The 20,720-nt window shown below is 38.1% G+C and overlaps 1 protein-coding gene across 2 annotated transcripts in view; it reads left to right on the top strand.

The window, feature by feature from the left end:
• HIBADH (3-hydroxyisobutyrate dehydrogenase) overlaps positions 1-20,720 on the top strand; it is a 316,476-nt gene that overhangs the window by 175,629 nt on the left and 120,127 nt on the right. Inside the window, exons 1-2 of one of the 2 annotated variants that reach the window (XM_050783209.1) lie at positions 2,873-3,011; positions 12,742-12,902. In XM_050783209.1, coding sequence (XP_050639166.1) covers positions 12,798-12,902 — 105 coding nt within the window. In that variant the 5' untranslated portion in view covers positions 2,873-3,011; positions 12,742-12,797. Of the gene's footprint in view, positions 1-2,872; positions 3,012-12,741; positions 12,903-20,720 lie in introns of those variants that run through there. The other variant, XM_050783207.1, reaches the window with a different exon arrangement.

The raw sequence follows: 20,720 nt of genomic DNA, 5'->3' as shown, positions 1-20,720 counted from the left end.
GCGTCCTCAAGATTGTGGGCGGAATTTATCCTGCCTCCCTCCTCTCATACTATTGTAAATTGTGGAAGCTAGCCATGAATTTATGAAGAGACAGTTGTTAGAGCCAGGATGAAGATCCACAGTCTTTCATATTCCGCACGAGGGACATGAGGCCCCTTGGATAAGTGAATCAGGATATTCCCAGCAAGATCTAGGAAGTAGTTCTCAGTTCTACCTAATTCCTTCACTTTCTATCACACCAAGACTCCTCTTTAATTGAAAAATTGGTTGATTTGTGGGGACACTGCCGTTTTCTTGTGAAAGTTTGAGAGTTGTAACAGTGCACCTTGTAGCAAGATGATACTGAGGATTAACCACAAAAATATCTTGGCATTAATTTTTTCTAATGTTTGGTTAAAAAAGTGTGGTAGGTTAGGATTTGAGCCTCCCCCATCCTGCCCCCCTTTTTTTTTTTTTTTTTTTTTGAGACAGGGTCTCTGTCGCCCAGACTGGAGTGCGGTGGCCCAATCACACTGTTCACTGCAGCCTCGACCTCCTGGGCTTAGGTGATCCTCCCACCACCTCAGCCTCCCGAGTAGCTGGGATTACAGGCATGCGCCACCATGCCCGTCCAGTTTTTGTATTTTCACTAGGGACAGGGTTTTGCCATGTTGCCCAGGCTGGTCTTGAACCCCTGGGCTCAAGTGATCCTCCCAGAGTGCTGGGAATATAGGCATGAGCCACCGTGCCTGGCCTGGAATTGTAAGAACTTTCTCTTAAAATTCTTAACAGCTTGCCATTCTCCCCCTCAGTGAAACTTCTGAATTTCGTTTCTGGTTGGAGGACAGAGGCTTGGCGAGATGCAAGAGAGCAGGTGTCTGATACAGAACCACAGTAACAAGATAAAAACTCAGAATGTGCCAAACCTGAATGTAATCACTATTTGAGCTTATATATTGAGCTACAAAAATGCTCCCGACTTTTGAGATAACCTTAAAAAAAAAGACACTTTTCCACAGTAGCAGCACTTTTCACATGAATTCACAATTCTTTCAGTTCTAATTAGCCAAGGAAGACATATTTGCTGTTTAGTGGTTTTACAAGGTGTTCTAATGGTATTTTAATGAACCCTTGATGTACCTTTTAGGGTTATGAAAGTTCTTACCAGTTCATGGTGAAAGAGCCTGAGGCCTAAGACTAATAGGTGCCTCTGTAAACTGGGAGGTCCTACCTCAAGAGTGCTGATTAGACTACTTTGGCATATGGTCTTGTACTTTGGGTTCTTTGGCCCAAAGATATTGTAAGAATGTAGATTTCTGATAAATTTTAAATAGTTCTTTTGTGACAAAGTGATTAGATCACTTCACCAATTGTTTTTTTCTCTGGAATTCTTTTTTTTTTTTTTTTTTTTTGAGATGGAGTCTCGCTCTGTTACCCAGGCTGGAGTGCAGTAGCGTGATCTTGGCTCACTGCAAGCTCCGCCTCCCGGGTTCACGCCTTTCTCCTGCCTCAGCCTCCCGAGTAGCTGCGACTACAGGTGCCCACCACCACGCCCAGCTAATTTTTTTGGTATTTTTTAGTAGAGACGGGGTTTCACCTGCTAGCCAGGATGATCTCCATCTCCTGACCTCGTGATCCGTCCGCCTCGGCCTCCCAAAGTGCTGGGATTACAGGCGTGAGCCACCGCTCCCGGCCTTTCTCTGGAATTGTTTTAAACATTTAAATTTCTGTTAATTTGAGTTTACTGCAAAAGTGTTAACTTTTTTGACATTAGATTCTTAAAGAGTAGAAAAAAATCTACCTGCAAGTTTGGAGTCAAATGACATTAAGAAAAAGAACCATGTTCAGGCTGGGCGCGGTGGCTCACGCCTGTAATCCCAACACTTTGGGAGGCCGAGGCGGGCGGATCACGAGGTCAGGAGATAGAGACCATCCTGGCTAACACGGTGAAACCCCGTCTCTACTAAAAAATACAAAACAAAATTAGCCGGGTGTGGTGGCGGGTGCCTGTAGTCCCAGCTACTCGGGAGGCGGAGGCAGGAGAATGACCTGAACCCGGGAGGCGGAGCTTGCAGTGAGCTGAGATGGGGCTACTGCACTCCAGCCTGGGCGACACAGCGAGAGTCCGTCCCAAAAAAAAAAAAAAAAAAAAAGAAAAGAACCATGTTCAAATAATAATGTGTGATGTTCTGAATTCTCTTGGATATTTGTAGTATGTTTAAGATGTTTATATCATACAAATGATAATATAAGGATCTATATAATTTATTTACTGTTTAAAAAAATGAAACCTGAAAGTTGCCAGTTAGTAGCACATCTTTTTAATTTTTTTATAAATACGTTTTAGAGACAGGTCTCCCGGTGTTGTCCAGGCAGGAGTACAGTGGCACCTACTTAGCTCATTGCAACCTTGAATTCCTGGACTCAAGTGATCTTCTGCCTCAGCTTCCCAAGTAGTTAGGATTGCAGGGGTGCACCACCATACCTAGCTAATTAAAAAAAAATGTTTTTTGAGACAAGGCTAGTAGCCTACTACGCTGGTTTAGAACTGCTGGCCTGAAGCCATCCTCTTGCCTTGACCTCCTTAAGTGTTGGGCTTGCAGGCATTAGTCACTGTGCCCAGCCTGCCACATCTTAATTTTTAAATGTTTGTTTGTATGTTTGTTTATTTATTTATTTGAGATGGGGTTTCTCTCTCTCTTGCCCAGGCTGGAGTGCAGTGGTGCAATCATAGCTCATTGTCACCTCAACCTCCTGGGCTCAAGCAGTCCTCCTGCCTCAGCCTCCCAAGTAGCTGGGACCACAGGTGCACACCACCACGCCTGGCCTTTTTTTTTTTTTTTTTTTTTTTTTTGTGGAGATGGAGTCTCACCATGTTGCCTAGGCTGGTCTTGAACGCCAGGAGTCAACTGATCTTCCTACCTCAGCCTCCTAAAGTACTGGGATTACAGGCATGAGCCGCTGTACCTGAGCCTAATTTTAAAATACTTAAAGCATTGAAAGGGAAATAGAAGAATGAGAAATATTAAATTGTATGTATATTACTATTTCATCACCTGTTTGATACAATTGTGTATGTTATTTTACAAGGTAATTAAATTTAGTTTCAGACTTATTTATACAGAGAAAAAAATCTATGGATGTAGGCCCTCTACAAAATGTCTTGTTGTGACTCTCCAGCTTGTACATGGAAAAATAAATCACATCAGATCATCTTGAAGTGACCACCTGACCAAAGGTAGAATGGAAAAGTTAGCATCATGTATAGAAACAGGAATACAATTTTTAATATTTTTGGTCCTTCTGTATACATGAAATTTACTTTCAAAGTAGCATAACTCATTGGATAAATCAAATATATAATGGCAGTTTTTCCCTTTACCTTAGCTTCTGGGGCTGCACATGAAGTTCTGAAAAGCTGCTCGTGGTAAAAGTTGGGACTAAAAGTTGACCCTAAACTTGTGAAATTACGTAAGGAGTGTATTTATTACTAAAATAAGTTAACTGAGACCATAAAGGCCTTTATAGAGAAAGTCCTCACCCTTAGTTTAGTAACTCTTAATAGTAAAGCAGATAGAGTGCTTATGATGCAGTATTATGTGATAAAATAGACATACATTGTATAGAAAACCTAATGATACAATGAAAAATGCAGTCGAAAGACTGAAGGTCCATGCAAAATGTTTTTATTTTTGTGTAATGAGATTGTTTCCCCTTATGACTATATACTTTTTCATTCTAGTTTTCTACAATGAAAATGCATTACTTTGAATAGAAAAGAAGCCTCAGAAATGTAAAGTAATTAACTTGTTACCAGTTTTTGCATTTTGACACTTAGTGAAACCTGGTTTTTGGTAGCACTTAAGGTTGTCAAGATACGGATTTGGGAGGCCGAGACGGGCGGATCACAAGGTCAGGAGATCGAGACCATCCTGGCTAACACGGTGAAACCCCGTCTCTACTAAAAAAAATACAAAAAAAAAAAAAAAAAAAAAAACTAGCCGGGCGAGGTGGCGGGTGCCTGTAGTCCCAGCTACTCCGGAGGCTGAGGCAGGAGAATGGCGTGAACCCGGGAGGCGGAGCTTGCAGTGAGCCGAGATCTGGCCATTGCACTCCAGCCTGGGTGACACAGCAAGACTCCGTCTCAAAAAAAAAAAAAAAAAAAAAAAAAAAAAAAGATACGGATAACTCCCCTTGTTACATTGGAGAAAGAGGTCATGATTGGTAAATTTGCATCTATAAATTTAGAAACAAACTTTGCCAAGTTTTCTAGCTAGTTTCTTTACATTGGTCCTCAGTAATAGACACTAATGCTAGTTTCTTAACCAGTCAACCAGTATCACCTTTGTATTTTGTTGATTGATTTTCTCCCAGTTTGGTTTTATTTATGTTTTAACTCTACTTTTTCCACTCTCTACTGTCAGAAGTTATTTAAAGAGAGATGCGTTATTTAGGTTTGAAAGTTTTTAGGGCAATAATCATTCCATTATGCTCATGGATTTCTGCTCCTTTGGTTGCAAATTCTTTTGTATTTGCCAAGTGCTTATTCAGGTGCTTCACCTTAACTAAAAGCTTTCTTTCCCCAGATACAGGGCTTCTCCTACAGGCATCTATTCCTTTTTCTATCTCTTTGACTCTTACTTCTAACCCACTAGGCAAAATGGGGCAGTTGGCATAGGACTTCACCTGTACTGCTACTTCTTGACCAATTTTAGTAAGAGTAAGTAATACGTATTATCTGTCATGTGTCAGGCACTGTTGAACGCTTTATACGCATTATCTCAAGTAATCTTTACAATAACCTTCTGAAGTAGGTACTTTTATTGATCAAACAATGTCTTGAGAAGTTAAGTAACTTGTATACATCTGAGAAGTGAAATTATCTGGATAGGAACCTAGGCCTTCCCAACTCAGAGAAAATTTTAAACATTATCACTATCAATAAATAACTTCTTCTCTTTTGACATCAGGTCATCTAATTATACTGCCCTTTCTTTAACTTTGCCACAGGCAAAGATGAAATAAAGAGAGCTGAGCCCTTTGAAAACTTTATCTTCATTCACATTCATGTTGGCCCATCCAACATGGCCTCATTGTTCTTCACTTCTTCAGCTTTAGTAACAAACATCAGCACTCTACTTGAGCTTCTCTAGGATCTTAGTAGTGGGAGTGATTCTCTTGCCGAGATTTCACCAGCAGAACTAGTCTTCTGGTTGATTTAACCCCCTCTGTGATTCTTGTTCTAACAAACATAATGTTACATAATGCTCATCACCTGGTCCTTTGACTCCCTCCGTTTTCCTCCAAGTACATAGACATACTTTCTTGTTTCCTCATTTCGTTAGGTCTCTCTCTAGGTTTGTCTGTATCCAGTCTCAAACTTATTTATAATTAGGAATTTCACTGATGCCTAATACTATTTTTTTCAGCCTCTTGTTGTATTTCTCGATAAATCCGTTGTTGTGGTCTGTTTGTGCCTTTCCCCAGCTGTCACTTAGCTTAGTGGTATTGAGAGTCACAGAAGTTTGCTGATTAGATACAATGCTTTCATTAATTTCTTGTTCATTCCCCATTACATTTGCAGACTTTCCACAGCATTTCTAGAACTTTAACTTAGGGCTGGCAGCTCCTGAACTAGTCATTTGGCAGAAGGATGACATTACCATGTATTAGTTTAGGCAGTTTGGAACTTGACCTCGGATCTAGGGGAAAGAATATTGGAGAGTCAACCTGCAATGTGTAATGATTGCTGTGACACTGTTTACCTTTACACAATCCACTTTTATCAGCATCATTACTTTGTAATTGCTTTAGAACTGGCTTTTATTCCCATATGCCTATTTGATGAAACTTACCTAGCTTATTATTCATTCACATGGCATATATTAAATTTCACTGTGCCACTTTATGTATTTAATTTTATTATAAAAGTAGTTACAAAAGTTACATGCTCATGGTAAAAAAATGGGAAAGGTTATAAAATGTAATATTTTCTTCAACTCTGACCCAGTAGTCCAACTCTCCAGGTGTAAGTACTGTTTCGTGTGTCTCCATACAGAAAATCAGAAAACTTAATGCATATGTATCCTTTTTTCTCCTCTCATACTCTATCCTATAGATAATGTTCAGCGTTTTGTGGGGTTTTTTTTCCCACTTAATAGCTTATCCTGGAGATTTTTTCCTATAATTTTAGATAAATATATCACCTTTTTTTAAACATTTGCACATTTCATTGTGTTATTTACTGTGAATTATCAAGTGCCCTACAATGTATATTTAGTTATGAATTAAGTGCCCTATTAATATATAATTAGTTATGAATGAAGTGCCTTATTAATATATAGTTATTTGCAGTTTTTTGGCTGTTACAAGCAGTGGTGTAATAAACTGTATCTTTGTGTTGTTCAGAATTTAATACATAGTAGGGATTGCTATGGCCCTTAGTTGGGCACCTTTTTTGTGAATAAAATTGTATTGGAACACAGCCATACCCATTTGTTTGTATGTTGTCTATGGCTGCTTTCAAACTAGAGTAGATGAATGAAATAGTTGTAACAGAATGAAATAGTTGTAAATAGATGAATGTAATAGTTGTAATAGTTGTGAGCCTTATGGCTCACAAAGCTGAAAATAATTTACTGCCTGACCCTTTAAGACAAAGTTGGCTGGCCCCTCATGTGTACTATATATTCTTAGAAATGGAATTGCTGGGTCAGAGAGTATGCATGTTTTAAATTTAAATTTTAAATAAAAGTTCAAATTTTTTTTTTTTTTTTTTTTGCCAAATTACCATCCAAAAGGTTGACCTAATATACAGTTGGACAGTATATGAGAGCATATGTTTTCATCAGTTATTTCTTACCAAGAGCAGTTTTTATCAAAGAAATAAAACGTATCCAACAGGTGAAAAATAGTATTACATCATTTTGTTTTGCATTTCTCTAATTATGACAAGTTGGGTATATATTTAGAGGGTTTTTTGGGAGGTAATTTACAAATTTTCTGTTGTCATTTCGTGATTTTTGCCTACTTAAAAAAATTATATTTTCTTCCAGATTTTAAAGTTATTTTACATATAAAACAAAGTAGCCCTATTTTTGTTATGTGTTGGAGTATTTTTCTTGTTATTTGTATTTTATCTGTTTGTGATATTTTTTCCACATAGACGTGCTAAACTTTTCCCCTTTGTTTTATTATGAAAAATACGAAGCAGAAAGTATTGAAAGAGTAATATAACTGGCATCCATATACTCTTTCCTTAGAAACAACAGTTGTTAATATTTTGCCACATTATCTTTTTTTGTTCCACATATATACCTATTCCACTTGAATGTAAATTGCTGACATGACACTTTAACCCTAATGCTTCAGCATGAATCTAAGAATGAGGATATTCTATGTAACCAAACTACCATTGTCCTACCTAAGCCAATTAGCAGCAATTCCATGGTATCATCTAATGTACAGTTTATATTCAAGATTTCATTATTTTTTTAAGAAAGTCCAGCTTTTTTTAAAAAGGATCTATTCAGACTTCCTACTTTACATTTGATTAATCTATCACTTTAGTATTTTTTAATTGAGAACTGTCTTGTTTGATTCTATAAATATGATACTGACTTTTTAAAAACAGCTTTGTTAGCAATATAGTGACATACGATAAATTGTACATAAAGTATACAATTTGGTAAGTTTTGATGTATATAAGCCAGTGAAGCTATCATCACAGGATAGTGTGGCTTGGTGCGGTGGCTCACGCCTACACTCTTAGCACTTTAGGAGGCTGAGGCCTGTTGATTGCTTGAGCTCAGGAGTTTGAGACCATTCTGGCCAACATGATGAAACCTCTTCTCTACAAAAAAATACAAAAATTAGACGGGCGTGGTGGCATGTGCCTGTAGTCCCAGCTACTTGGGAAGCTGAAGTGGGATATCTGAGCTTGGGAAGTTGAGGCTGCAGCGAGCTGTGATCACGCCACTGCACTCTAGCCTGGGCGACAGAGTGAGACCCTGTCAAAAAAAAAAAAAAGTAAACATATCCATCACCATATCCCTGAGATTTATTCATACCTGTGGAATATATGAATATTTGTATATTTTTCCTGGTTATAGATTTCTAGCTTGACAGTTGTTTTTTCCTTCTAGTGTTTAAAAAATGTTGCACCACTGTCTTCTCACTTGCATTGTTTCTGATGAAAAATCTGCCTTTATCCTTATCTTTTTCCCTTTCTACATAGTGTGTCTTTTTTCCTGTGGCTGCTCTTATGTGTTTGATTGTGATGTGTCTTGGTATGGTTTTCTTCACGTTTTTTGTATTGGGGTTCATCCAGTTCCTTGGATGCATGGGGTGTTTGTAGTTTTCATCAACTTTGGAACATTTTTGGCCATTCATTCTTCACATATATTTTCTGCCCCACTTCTCTCCCCTCGTTTGAGGACTCGAGTTACATATGTGTTTAGGTGGTTGAAGCTGTCTCACAGCATATTGATGCTCTCTTTATTTTTTAAATTGTTTTTTTTCTCTGTGTTTTAAATAGTTTCTATTGATTTATCTTCAAGGTTATTAATCTTTGGTATCTATTCTTTGGTTAATCTTCTGGTATAATTTTCATCTCACACATTTTATTGGTAGATTTCATCTCAAGAAATTTAATTTGGATTGGTAAAAATATCTTTCATAATTCTACCTTTGGAATATATGGACTACAGTTATAATTTTTAATGTCCTTGTTTCCTGATTCTAACATCTGTTTCAGCTTAGGGTTGGTTTTGACTTTTGAGTATACACATTCTCTTGGGCTTCAGAGAGGTTCAGCTTTTGACCTTCAGCCTCTTTATACTCATCTGGTGATTTTATTAGCTTTTACAGATTTCATCTCTTACTTTGAGACAGGTGGCTACCATGTATATCTCTTTTTTCTCATCCTATAACTGAAACCTTGGTCATGATATTTCTAATAGTCTGTTGGACGTCTTTCAGCTCATTGACAGTTCATCGTTGCCCTGTGTAAAACTGAGCCAGATCTCCTTGATTTTTTCACTTAGGTATTGATAACACTATTCTCTTGCTGTCATTTTGGACCTCACCCTTATTTTAGCTTATAATCCAATCCATTGTTATATCCTTTTACTTCTGTCTTTGAAGTATTTTTTATACCTGTCTTTTCCTGTGGCTACCACACTTTATTAACTTTGACTTTGTTATGGACTGAAATTTTATGTCCCTACAAAATTTTTATGTTGAATTCCTTTTTTTTTCTTTTTTGAGATGGAGTCTTGCTCTGTCACCCAGGCTGAAGTGCAGTGGTACAATCTTGGCTCGCTGCAGCTTCCACCCCCCTGTGTTCAAGCGATCCTCCTGCCTCACCCTTCTGAGTAGCTGGGATTACAGGCGCATGCCACCATGCCTGGCTAATTTTTGTATTTTTAGTAAACACTGGGTTTCACCATGTTGTCCAGGTTGGTCTCAAACTCCTGACCGCAGGTGATCCACCCACTTTGGCCTCCCAAAGTGCTGGGATTATAGGCGTGAGCCAATGTGCCTGGCCAAAATTCGTAACCCTCAATATAATGATATTAGGAGCTCGGCCGTTTGGGAGGCAATTAGATCATGCAGGTAGAGCTCCTGTGAATAGGATTAGCGCGCTTATACAGAGAGACGTGAGAGCTGCTTCTCTTTCTGCTCTCTACCGTGTGAGGATACAGTGAGAAAATGGCCATCGGGAAACGAGTAAATGGACCTACCAGACACTGGATCTGCTGCCACCTTCATGTTGGACTTCCTGGCCTCCAGAACTATGAGAAATAAGTATTCGTTATTTAAGCCATTATGGTATATTTGTTATAGTAGCTCAAACTAAGGCATCTAGAGGATTACCGTTGCTTTTATATTGGTCTTCTTGCCTCCAGACTCTTTTCTTTAAGTTCATTCATTGTGCACTGCTGCCTCTTTTCTGTTCCTAAAGTATTAAGTCTCATCTGTCATTTCTCTTGCCCACCATTTCGGTAACTACCTCTTGCCTACAAAATACCAGTTGTTTAGCATCCTTCCATCCTTCCACATTATGGTTGCATTTTTAAAAAAATCTTAATCTCTTGCTGTTTTGTTTCTTTGTGCATTCTTTAGGAAGAATAGAGGGCAGTATCATACAGTGTTTACAAGTGGAGACTCTAAAATTAGAATGTCTGGATTTGAATCTTGGCCTTACAACTTAGTAAAGTATTGGGTATTTTACTTCAGCTCACTAAGCATCAGGGTTCTCAGCTGTAAGATGGGCTTCATATATAGCATATGGTAATAAGTCTGTTTATAAAGTGCTTAGTACAGTGTCTGGCATGTAGTAAAATTGCAGCAAGTATTAACTATTACTGTCATTTCTTCATGGCTCTTCTAGTTCCTTGTGTATATTCATGTTCCTTTTTCTATTTGGAACTTTTTCTCCTTACCCTCCTATCCATTTGAAATCCTACCCCTTGCTTAATATCCAGGTCAGATGCCACCTTCCTCAAGTTCCCACACCATGAATTCTCATTTTTCATCAGCATTCTGTTTTTATCCTTAACTGTCTTATGTCAGTGTTTATGTACATGGTTTATTTCTTCTTGGGTTTTAAGCTTGTTGAAGGCAAGGACTGTGTCTCTTACCTTCCTTGGCATCTCTTTTGGTACATGTGATAGTTGCTTAATATTTGTTGAATTTGTGAATGAATTGTGGTTCTACCTGACTGTACTTACGAAGTGTTTGACCTAGGGTGAATTGCCTGTTAAATTAACTGTCTTTAAATTATAATCTTCCTAGTTTCTAATGTTTTTAGATTGCTAAATTATACCTTTTCAACCATAACACAGTAGTCAGGCACAGTAATGCCACATTGTCTTTCTGGCTATTATTGCTAGTTTGTTTGTGAGCATTAGTTAGAGTTCTCGATGAAGTGTACTCATTTTTTTTAAATATCAAAATAAAATTTCAATTAGGTGTCACTTTTCTGTTACTGAATTCCTCGTGGGCCAGAAAGACAAATTATACCAATGTACTATTATATCAGTGTATTAAACTTAGCACCTGTTAAATGATGTTGCACAGAAATGACACCCACATTTAATGGGAGTGTTAGTCAATCATTAAGTTAAAGGAATTAAATATGCTTCTAACCCAAGAAGACCTCTAGTTCTTAAGCATTAGGGCTTCAAATAATTTGCTTTTAACAAGTCTCATTCCATTCAGATTCAATTCAGGGAAGAGCAGATTAAGTTCAGTTGAGGGGACCTGAAACTTAAAAGAGGGACTGTGATTAGTTGTTGCACTACAAATTTTAAAGCTGGAGTTCTTGAAAGAAAAAAGAAAAAGAATTCTGGGAAATGAAAGGGCAAGGAGAGTTATTTCTCTTTCTTCCCTCACTAGACTGTGAGCTTTTAAAGGACAGGGACCATACATTGCTTGTGTCTATCTCTGAGCTCTGTCGTAGTACTTCATGCAATTAATATTTGTTGAGTGGAGTTCTCAATCTAGAAAGTGAAAAACTGCATCTAATGTTATTTCCATAGTAATGTAAAGCCTCCCCACTCTGTAACGCATTACTTTGATTCATATGCCCACAGAGTAATTTCAAAAAGTCTTATATGAAAAAGAAAAGAATAAATAAAATCTGTATAGTTTTTAAGGCTTTTTTTTTTTTTTTTTTTTTTTTTTTAAATGGCAGTCTGGTCAACAGAGTGAAACCCTGTCTCTATTAAAAGTACAAAAATTAACCAGGCGTGGTGGTACGTGCCTGTGATCCCTGCTACTCCGGAGGCTGAGGCGTGAGAATTGCTTGAACCCAGTAGGCAGAGGCTTCAGTGAGCCGAGATTGCATCACTACCCTCCAGCCTGGGTGACAGAGCAAGACTCCATCTCAAAAAATAAATAAATAAATAAATAAATAAATAAAATAAGGAAGTTTCTCTTTTGTGAAAGTTCAGAGTTGTTAGACCAAGGTCCTGATACTGTTATACTTGCCATTTAAAGCCTATGGAAGTGTCTCCGCTTTCTCCCCCAGGACCACCTTTATAAACCGATGATTCCATTCTACTGGGTTTAACATCTTTTTGAGGTTTTTTTTTGTTTTTTGTATCATTGGAGGAGATGGTTTCTGTAACTGTGGGAGTGGGAAGGTGAAAAGCTTTTCCATTCTTGGAGCTGGTCCAAGACATAGGTCTTATTGAATACTTCTGTCTTTTATACACATTATTAAGGGAGATAATATAGAATACTTCACATTATAAGTGAATCACATATTAGGTGTTTTGTAAATGATAATGTTATTTAGTTTAGTGTTAAAAATGGTAAAGGAATGTTATACAGGTACAAAACAGGAAAAATGCTTAAAATTTTGTGACTGTGCCCCAGAAAACTAAATAATTAGAAGTTAGTCTGCCTGCACATTGTTGATAACTTTAAATGTGGTTAGGTCCATTAGTTTAAAATTAACCTTTTAAAAGTTAGTGGGATTTTTTTTTCTTAAATAAATGTATTATTATTTTGTGTATTTTTGAGATGGGATCTCGTTGTGTTGCCTAGGCTGTTCTAAAACTCCTGGGCTTGAGCAGTCCTCCTGCCTCAGCCTCCCAAGTAGCTAGGATTATAGGTGCGCACCACTGCACCTGGTCCTAAAAGTTTCTTTTAGTTAAAAAAAAAAAAACCTAACAATTGACTTGCTAATATTAAATGAATGTTTACAATAAAAAATATTATTTGCCTCTATTGAATATAATGTATTGAAATCAGTGTGTTCTAGGTCAGTGGCTTCAAAGACTCCAGTTGGATTCATTGGACTGGGCAACATGGGGAATCCAATGGCAAAAAATCTCATGAAACATGGCTATCCACTTATTATTTATGATGTGTTCCCTGATGCCTGCAAAGAGTTTCAAGATGCAGGTGAACAGGTAAGACCTTTTCTTTAGATTTGTTTTAGATTTTGAGGATTAAAAATGAATGTACATTCAAATAAGTGACAGCTTGTTAGAAGTATACCCAATGGAGTTGTAAACCTGATTCAATGTTAATTTTATATATATGTAAACATCCAACATCCAGATTTGCAGTAAAGGAGAGTTCTCGTCAGACACTCAGGGGTATCTATTCTTTGGCGGGTGACTTGGAACATTTTGCACATTTGGTGAGAGGGCCTTGCTTTAGCTCTGTATCAGTTTTCTGAGATAGTAACTTTACTGATTGTGCTGTTAAAGTATTTAGTTTGGTGCAAATAATCTCCTGTGTTATTAAAAGCACAATTGTCTTTAAAACAAGAGTAGACTGAGAGATATAAAGCTTAGTTTGGGTTCTAGTTCAGATAGTTACGTGCTTTCTTACTGGGGGCAAGTTACATCACTTCTGCTGATTTCCTCATTCTTAAAAGGTGAATGATGACAACCTACGCCATTAGGTTGTGAAGCTCAAATGAGAGAATGTATGTGAACATACTTTGTAAACACCATATAGCAGCACTTTGTGCATAATTATTAGTTATTGGCCATAAACCAGGAGACAACCTAAAAACACTATGTCTTGTAATGAAGAGTTGAGTTATAGTGAATCTCTAGTGTTTTGTTTTTAGGCTATCATTCATGTTAAAGAATTTTGGTACTAGAGTTTATCATGTTGGATGATAGTATCTGCTGGTTAAGTCTTGAGTTGTTTGGATTTGTTAAACTTTATCAGTAACTCAAATTATAGGAGACCATGTATCAGTATCTGAATATAGAGTTTGTTTTTTCTAGATATGAGGAAATCCTTCTTGGTCAAGTTGTAGAGTGGTAACTGAGGATAGTATGTGACCCCAAAACAGAGAATACTAAAAAATTCCTGAGAAAAAGGTGAGAGAAAAAAATTAGTCAACTTCTAGATAATAGACTTGAAAATAAATACTGATAAATGCTATACCTAGATACAGAACAGCTTTAGGTAACTTAGAGGCCATTTTCACAACTAGATATCTGAATCTTTCCCCTTCCGTGGTTTTTGTGCCATATGGAAATTGCAGCAGTGTAGTGTTAGGGTGGAAGTATGACTTTGGAACTTTTCAGCGTAGTGTTGTGGCTGCTTCTGCCTGTTCAGTCGCTGAATACGGATACTATACTCCCAGTACAGCAGGCTTATGGGCTTAATTAATGTAGGGACTTAGTAGCCTTGTTGGAGAAATTTGATCAGTTGTATAGTAGAGAATCTGGGAAAGGTGGCCTTTTACCATCTTCAGAGATGGTGAGCATTTCAAGTTGATATTCAGTCTGAGATGAACCAATTAGTAGTTATTTTGAGGAGATGGTTATTATTTTCTGGGATAACACATCTATTTGGTATTGCCGTTTTACAGTGGTTTATCTGTTAGTAAGAGTAACAAGGGTACTTCATCTCTAAACAGAGGAAATATCTTCAATTAAATACAAAATTTGACCAAAGAGTGGAATAGGAATTGAATGGAGACTATTACCCTAGACCGGCAAAGCAGAAACTTGTGACCTTTTAAATTGTTACCAACACAAGTACTTTCCCTCTATCCCTGTAGCACTTCCAGCTTGTCTGTGGAACAACTGTAATGATCGTCACTGCTTTGTGAATCTCTCCTGTGTTTTCCCAGAATTCTAGAGCTTTCTGATGCCCTACCTGAATTACTTCATACTCTGAAGTTACCAGGCCTACCTCTATTTCCCAACAAGTTTATTATTTCTTTTGTGTTGCTAATTTTAGGTAGGTATGAAGGAAGCCTACCTTAAGAATAAGAGAATCTGGGAAAGGTGGCCTTTTACCATCTTCAGAGATGGCGATTCACCCTGTGTGAATGAGATATTTATTTTCAAATAGATATTTTTGAAATAGATATTTATTTTGAAATAGATATATTTTGACAGATATTTTGAAAGGCAGAGAAAAGAATCTAATACAGTATTTAGTGAGCACCTACTATGTGTCAGGTCTTTTGCTAAATATTTTGTGTATATTATCTCATTTTGTCTTTGCAACAGAAGTGTTATCAAGAAATTGATGCTTGGAGAAGCTAAATAATATCCCTAACGTTATACAGTGGTTCTTATTATCTGTAGTTTCACTTTCTACAATTTCAGTTACCTATAGTCAAATGTGGTCTGAAAATGTTAAGTACAAAATTCAAGAAATAAACAATTTATAAGTTTTAAATTGCATGCCGTTCTGAGTAGCATGATGAAATCTTGTGCTGTCCTGCTCTGCCCACCCTGGATGTGAATCATCCCTTTGTCCAGTGTCTCCATGCTGTAGACACTCTCTGGCCCATCAGCCGCTTAGTAGCCGCCTCAGTGATTGGCTGTTGTGATATTGCGTGCTTATTTTCAGGTAATCCTTATTTTATTTCATAATGGTCCAAAGTGCAGGAGTAGTGATGCTTGCATATCGTTATAATTGTTCTATTTTATTGTTGTTAATTTCTTAATTTCTTACTGTGACTAATTTGTAGATTAAAACTTTATCATAGAAGTGTATATTTAAAGAAAAACTGGCTGGGCGCTGTGTCTCACGCCTCTAATCCCAACATTTTGGGAGGCCAAGACAGGCGGATCACTTGAGGCCAGGAGTTCAAGACCAGCCTGGTCAATGTGGCAAAACCCCGTCTCTACGAAAAATACAAAAATTAGCCAGGCGTGGTGGCATGTGCCTGTGATTTCAGCTACTTGGGAGACTGAGACATGAGAATCACTTGAGCCCGGGAGGCGGAGGTTGCAATGAGCCGAGATTGCACCACTCTGGTCCAGCCTGGATGACGGAGGGAGACTCTGTCTCAGAAAAAAAAAAAAAAAAATTAGCTGAGCGTGGTTGTGTGTGCCTGTAGTCCCAGCTACTTGGGAGGCTGAGGTGGGAGGATTACTTGAGCCTAGGAGGTTGAGGCTGCAGTGAGCTGTGCGCTGCAGCCTCGGTGATGGAGTGAGACCTTGCCTTAAAAAGGAAAAAAAAAAAAGGAAAACATAGTCTGTATATTTATATAGACTATGTTCTATAAACATATAGAACATGAAGTGAAACATATAGACTATGTTCTATAAACATATAGACTATGTTATAGGATTTGGTACTGTCTGTGGTTTCAGACATCCACTGCGAGTCTTGGAATGGATACCTCTCAGAGGAAGAGTTACCACTGTGCAGTGAATGAATAGCAAGAGCCAGTGTCTAAACAAAGGTCTTTGACTTTGGAGTTTTGGTTCTTTTAATTATGTGATGTATAGTCACTAATTAGTGAAATTAACGTGAAAGACGTTTTTGAGTGTGTGTGTGTGTGTGTGTGTGTGTGTGACATCGCTGTTGATGATTCTGAAATGTAGCTACCTGTTAACCTATTTATAAACTAGATTGCTGGAAAATAAAGTGCCTAGATCAGTCAAGCCACTGATCATTTGTCTCCCTTGCCCCTTCTCTTGTGTGGTTCTGTACCCATGGAGTTAGAATATAATAATAATTATCTATTGTATGGGTTGTTTAGTGGGTTGAATAGTGGCCCACCTCCCCAACCCCCAATGACGTCCTATAAAATTGTTAGGAGAAAACACAGAGGTAAATCTTTATGACTTTGGATTTGGCGAAGGATTCTTAGATATGACATCAAGAGCATGAGCAACAAAATTACAAATAGGTAAATTGGACTTTATCAAAATTAAAAACTTGTTCTCCAAAGAACATCATCAAGAAAGTGAAAAACAATTCACAGAATGTGATAAAATATTTGCAAATCATGTATCTGATAAAGGAATTTGTATCTATAATATATGAAGAAGTCTTACAACGGAAACATAAGACAAGTAACTCAATTAAATAGGCAAAGGATTTGAATAGACATTTCTCCCAGGAAGATATATGAATGGCCAGTAAACACGTGAAAAGATGCTCAACATCATTAGGCATCATAGAAACGTAATCAGAACAGCTGGGTGAGGTGGCTCACGCCTGTAATCCCAACACTTTGGGAGGCCGAGGCAGGTGGATCACTTGAGGTCAGGAGTTCAAGACCAGCCTGGCCAACATGGTGAAACCCCGTCTCTACTAAAAATACAAAAACAATTAGCCAAGCGTGATGGTGCGCATCTATAATCCCACCTACTCAGGAGGCTGAGGTGGGAGAATTGCTTGAACCCAGGAGGTGGACGTTGCAGTGAGCCGACATTGCCACCACTGCACTCCAGCCTGGGTGACAGAGTAAGAGTCTGTCTCAAAAAAAAAAAAAAGTAATTAAAACCATGAGACACACCCACTAGAATCTAGATTAAAAAGTTAGATAGCAAAATGTGTTTGTGAGGTTGTAGAAAAATTGGAGCCCTCATATACTGCTAGTAGAAATGTAAAATGGTACAGCCACTTTGGGAAAGAGTTTGGGAGTTCCTCAAACAATTAAGCATTAGAATTATGCCATGACCCAGGAATTTCACACCTAGCTATATACTCAAGAGAAATGAGAAATTTGTATCCACATGGAAATGTGTATTCAGCAACATTATTCATAATCACGAAAAAGTGGAAACAACCCAAAAATCTATCAGTGGATAGAATGTCCAAACAAAATGTGTTATATCCATACAATGGATGATTATTCAGTAATAAAAAGAAATGAAGTACTAATATTTGCTGCAACATTGATGAACCTTGAAAACATGTTGCGTGAAGGAAGCCAGTCATAAAAGACCACATACTATAGACTTCCCAGGAAAGTCCAGAATAAGGAAGTCTGTATAGAGACACAAAGTAGATTAGTGGTTGTTTAGCACTGGGGAAGAGGGAAAGTTGGGCATAGAGGCATGATAGCTAATGCCTATAAGGCTTCTTGTTCTTTGTTTTTTTTGAAATGGAGTCTCACTCTCACCAGACTGGAGTGCAGTGGTGCGATCTCAGCTTACTGCAACCTCCGCCTCCCGGGTTTAAGTGATTCTCCTGCCTCAGCCTCCCGAGTAGCAGTGACTACAGGCACGCCCCACCACGCCCAGCTAATTTTTTTTTTTTTTTTGAGATGGCGTCTTGCTCTGTTGCCCAGGCTGGAGTGCGGTGGCGCAATCTTGGCTCACTGCAACCTCTGCCTCCCGGGTTCAAGCAATTCTCCTGTCTTAGACTCCTGAGTAGCTAGGATTACAGACACATGTCACCACACCCGTCTAATTTTTGTATTTTTAGTAGAGATGGGGTTTCACCATACTGGCTAGGCTGGTCTCGAACTCGACCTCAGGTGATCCACCCACCTTGGCCTCCCAAAGTGCTGAGATTATAGGTGTGAGCCACCGTACCTGGCCAATTTTTTTGTATTTTTAGTAGAGATGGGGTTTCACCATGTTGGCCAGGATGGTCTCGATCTCTTGACCCTCGTGATCTGCCCACCTCGGCCTCCCAAAGTGCTGGGATTACAGGCGTGAGCCACCAGGCCCGGCCAGGTTTCTTCTTGAAAAGTTTCTGAAATTGATTGTCATCATGGTTGCATATGTCTGTGAATATGTTAACAGGGCCTTTGGTACACTTTAAATGGGTGAATTGTATGCAAATGATATGTCAGTGAAGCTATTAAAAAAGATATATTCAAGTTCTAACTGCTAGTACCTGTGAATGTGACGTTTTTGGAAGCAGGGTCTTTGACGATCTAAGTAAGTTAAGAGAGATCATCCTGGATTTAGGGTGGACCCTAAAGCTAATGACAGGTGTCCTTACCAGAGACAGAAAAGAAGACACAGAGACACAGAGGGGAATGCCATGTGAAGATGGAAGCAGACATTAGAGTTTCGCTGCTGCCAACCAAGGAATATCAGGAGCCATCAGAAGCTGGAAAAGGCAAAGACGGATCCTCCCCTAGAGCCTTTGTGGGGAGCGTGTCTCTCTTGACACCTTGATTTCAGACTTTTGACCTCCAGAGCTGTGAGAGAGTAAATTTCTGTTTTAAGCGACTGTGCTTGTGGTAACTTGTTGCAGCAGCTATGGAAAACTAATGCAGCAAACATTGGGAATCTACAAAATGTGTGGGTTTTGAATCTTTTTTTACCACTTAGTATCTGTGCAATCTTGGGCAAGTTTTTCAGTGTCTCTATACCCTTGTTTCCACATGTATGAAGATTAATCATACTGTTTTCATAGAGTTGTTACAGGGATTAAGTGAGTTAATTATGTATGGAGCTTAAAATAGCATTTGGCACATATTAATCACTGTATGTTAATGTTAACTATAAATTAGTTTCTGTATGCCTTAGTTTCATCTCTGCTGTACACAGCTGTTCCTTTTCTCATGTTCTCCATTCAAATGGTAGTATCAGATATTCTCTTCTATGAAGAAAAGTTACTTTTTATTGCTCTAATCACTATGGGTTAAGGCTACTGTAGACTACCTTAGCAAAACGGGGGATAGGACCTTCATTAAGTCACTAATTTAACAGATGTTTCTCGAGAACTTTCTATGTGCCAGGCACTGGGAATACAGCTCAGAACAAGATAGTCACAGTCCTTGCCTTTAGGGACCAATAGGGGGTGTTAGATTGTCAAATCACACAAATATGTGATTCCAAACTGTGATAAGTCTAAAGAAAAAGTAAAAGGTCACATTAGTTTTTAATAAAAATCTGTGTTACATTAGGTGAGAGGGTGGTTAGGGGAATTCTCTCTAAAGACTAGATATTTAGGCAGACAGCAAAATAACAAATAGGATTTATCCAGATTAAGAATGAAGACAAAGGAGCAATTTCCTCAAGAAGTGGAGCCTCAGTCTTTGCTGAAGACTGTTACTTTAGGTCATCAGAGATAGCTTGAGTAACTACCATATGTCTAGTAGTTTACCTAATGCTCTTGGGGAATAAAACAGGTTGAGTTGGATGTGACAAGGTGTTGGATATGTCTTAGGTGGCAAGACCAACTAATACTGCAAGGAAGTTTCTACTAAAATTGTAATTTGACTATAATTAAGTGCTAAGGCAATTTTTGAGGTAGAAAAAAATAAGCAACTCCTAAGGGTCATTTCATTTCTGATAGGGAATTACAGGATTAATTCCCTATTAATATAAACAGGATTAATTACAGTAAAGATTGCATATAATCTTTACTCACCCAACAAAGATTGTATTATCTTTGTAGTCTGAAATGAAAGTCATGAAGGACAAGGTCTCCAAGATTCCTGCATAAAAATTTGAGGGTTCCAGGACACAGACTCAGTTACTGGGTTTTCCTTTTTCTTCTTCCTTGCAATATGTCACTGGTTGTAAAGAAGGAAAGAAGGTGGGTTCTGGGTCAGTGCTCCTCCCAGATTAGTGAATAGCAAAGACTTAGCTTCTTGTGTACAGTTGCCACTCCTCCCCCAATACACAGTGGGGAAAATTCTGTGTGTGGTTCACACTGCGGCAGGAAGCCTGGAAGACAGAATCTTCTTGCCTCTCTTCCTCACATCTCTCGTTCTCTTAAGCATCTTGACTCTAAGAGGTCCTTTGAGTATTGATTTTAACAGCAGTGGAAGGTAGGACAATGTGAAATTCAGATGAAGTGAGAAAGGTAAAGGGTGAAAAAGCTTTGGTCCTGAGGGCAACAGAAAATGAAAGCATTTGTTGATAAATGATTTATGTTGGCAGCTTAGAGAATGTTTGGAACAGTGGCGACATCATCAGAACAAGTGTGATTTCCTAAGAGCACTACTTTAAAAAGTAATATTAGATAGGTTCTGATATATTAAAATGTCAACATTCTTATTTCATAGCTATGTTTAGTTTTTTAAAATGTTGGATAAAAGA

This window comes from Macaca thibetana, chromosome 3 (genome assembly GCF_024542745.1).
Source record: "Macaca thibetana thibetana isolate TM-01 chromosome 3, ASM2454274v1, whole genome shotgun sequence".
NCBI classification, from domain to species: domain Eukaryota; kingdom Metazoa; phylum Chordata; class Mammalia; order Primates; family Cercopithecidae; genus Macaca; species Macaca thibetana.
This window is presented reverse-complemented; position numbering and strand designations above follow the sequence as displayed.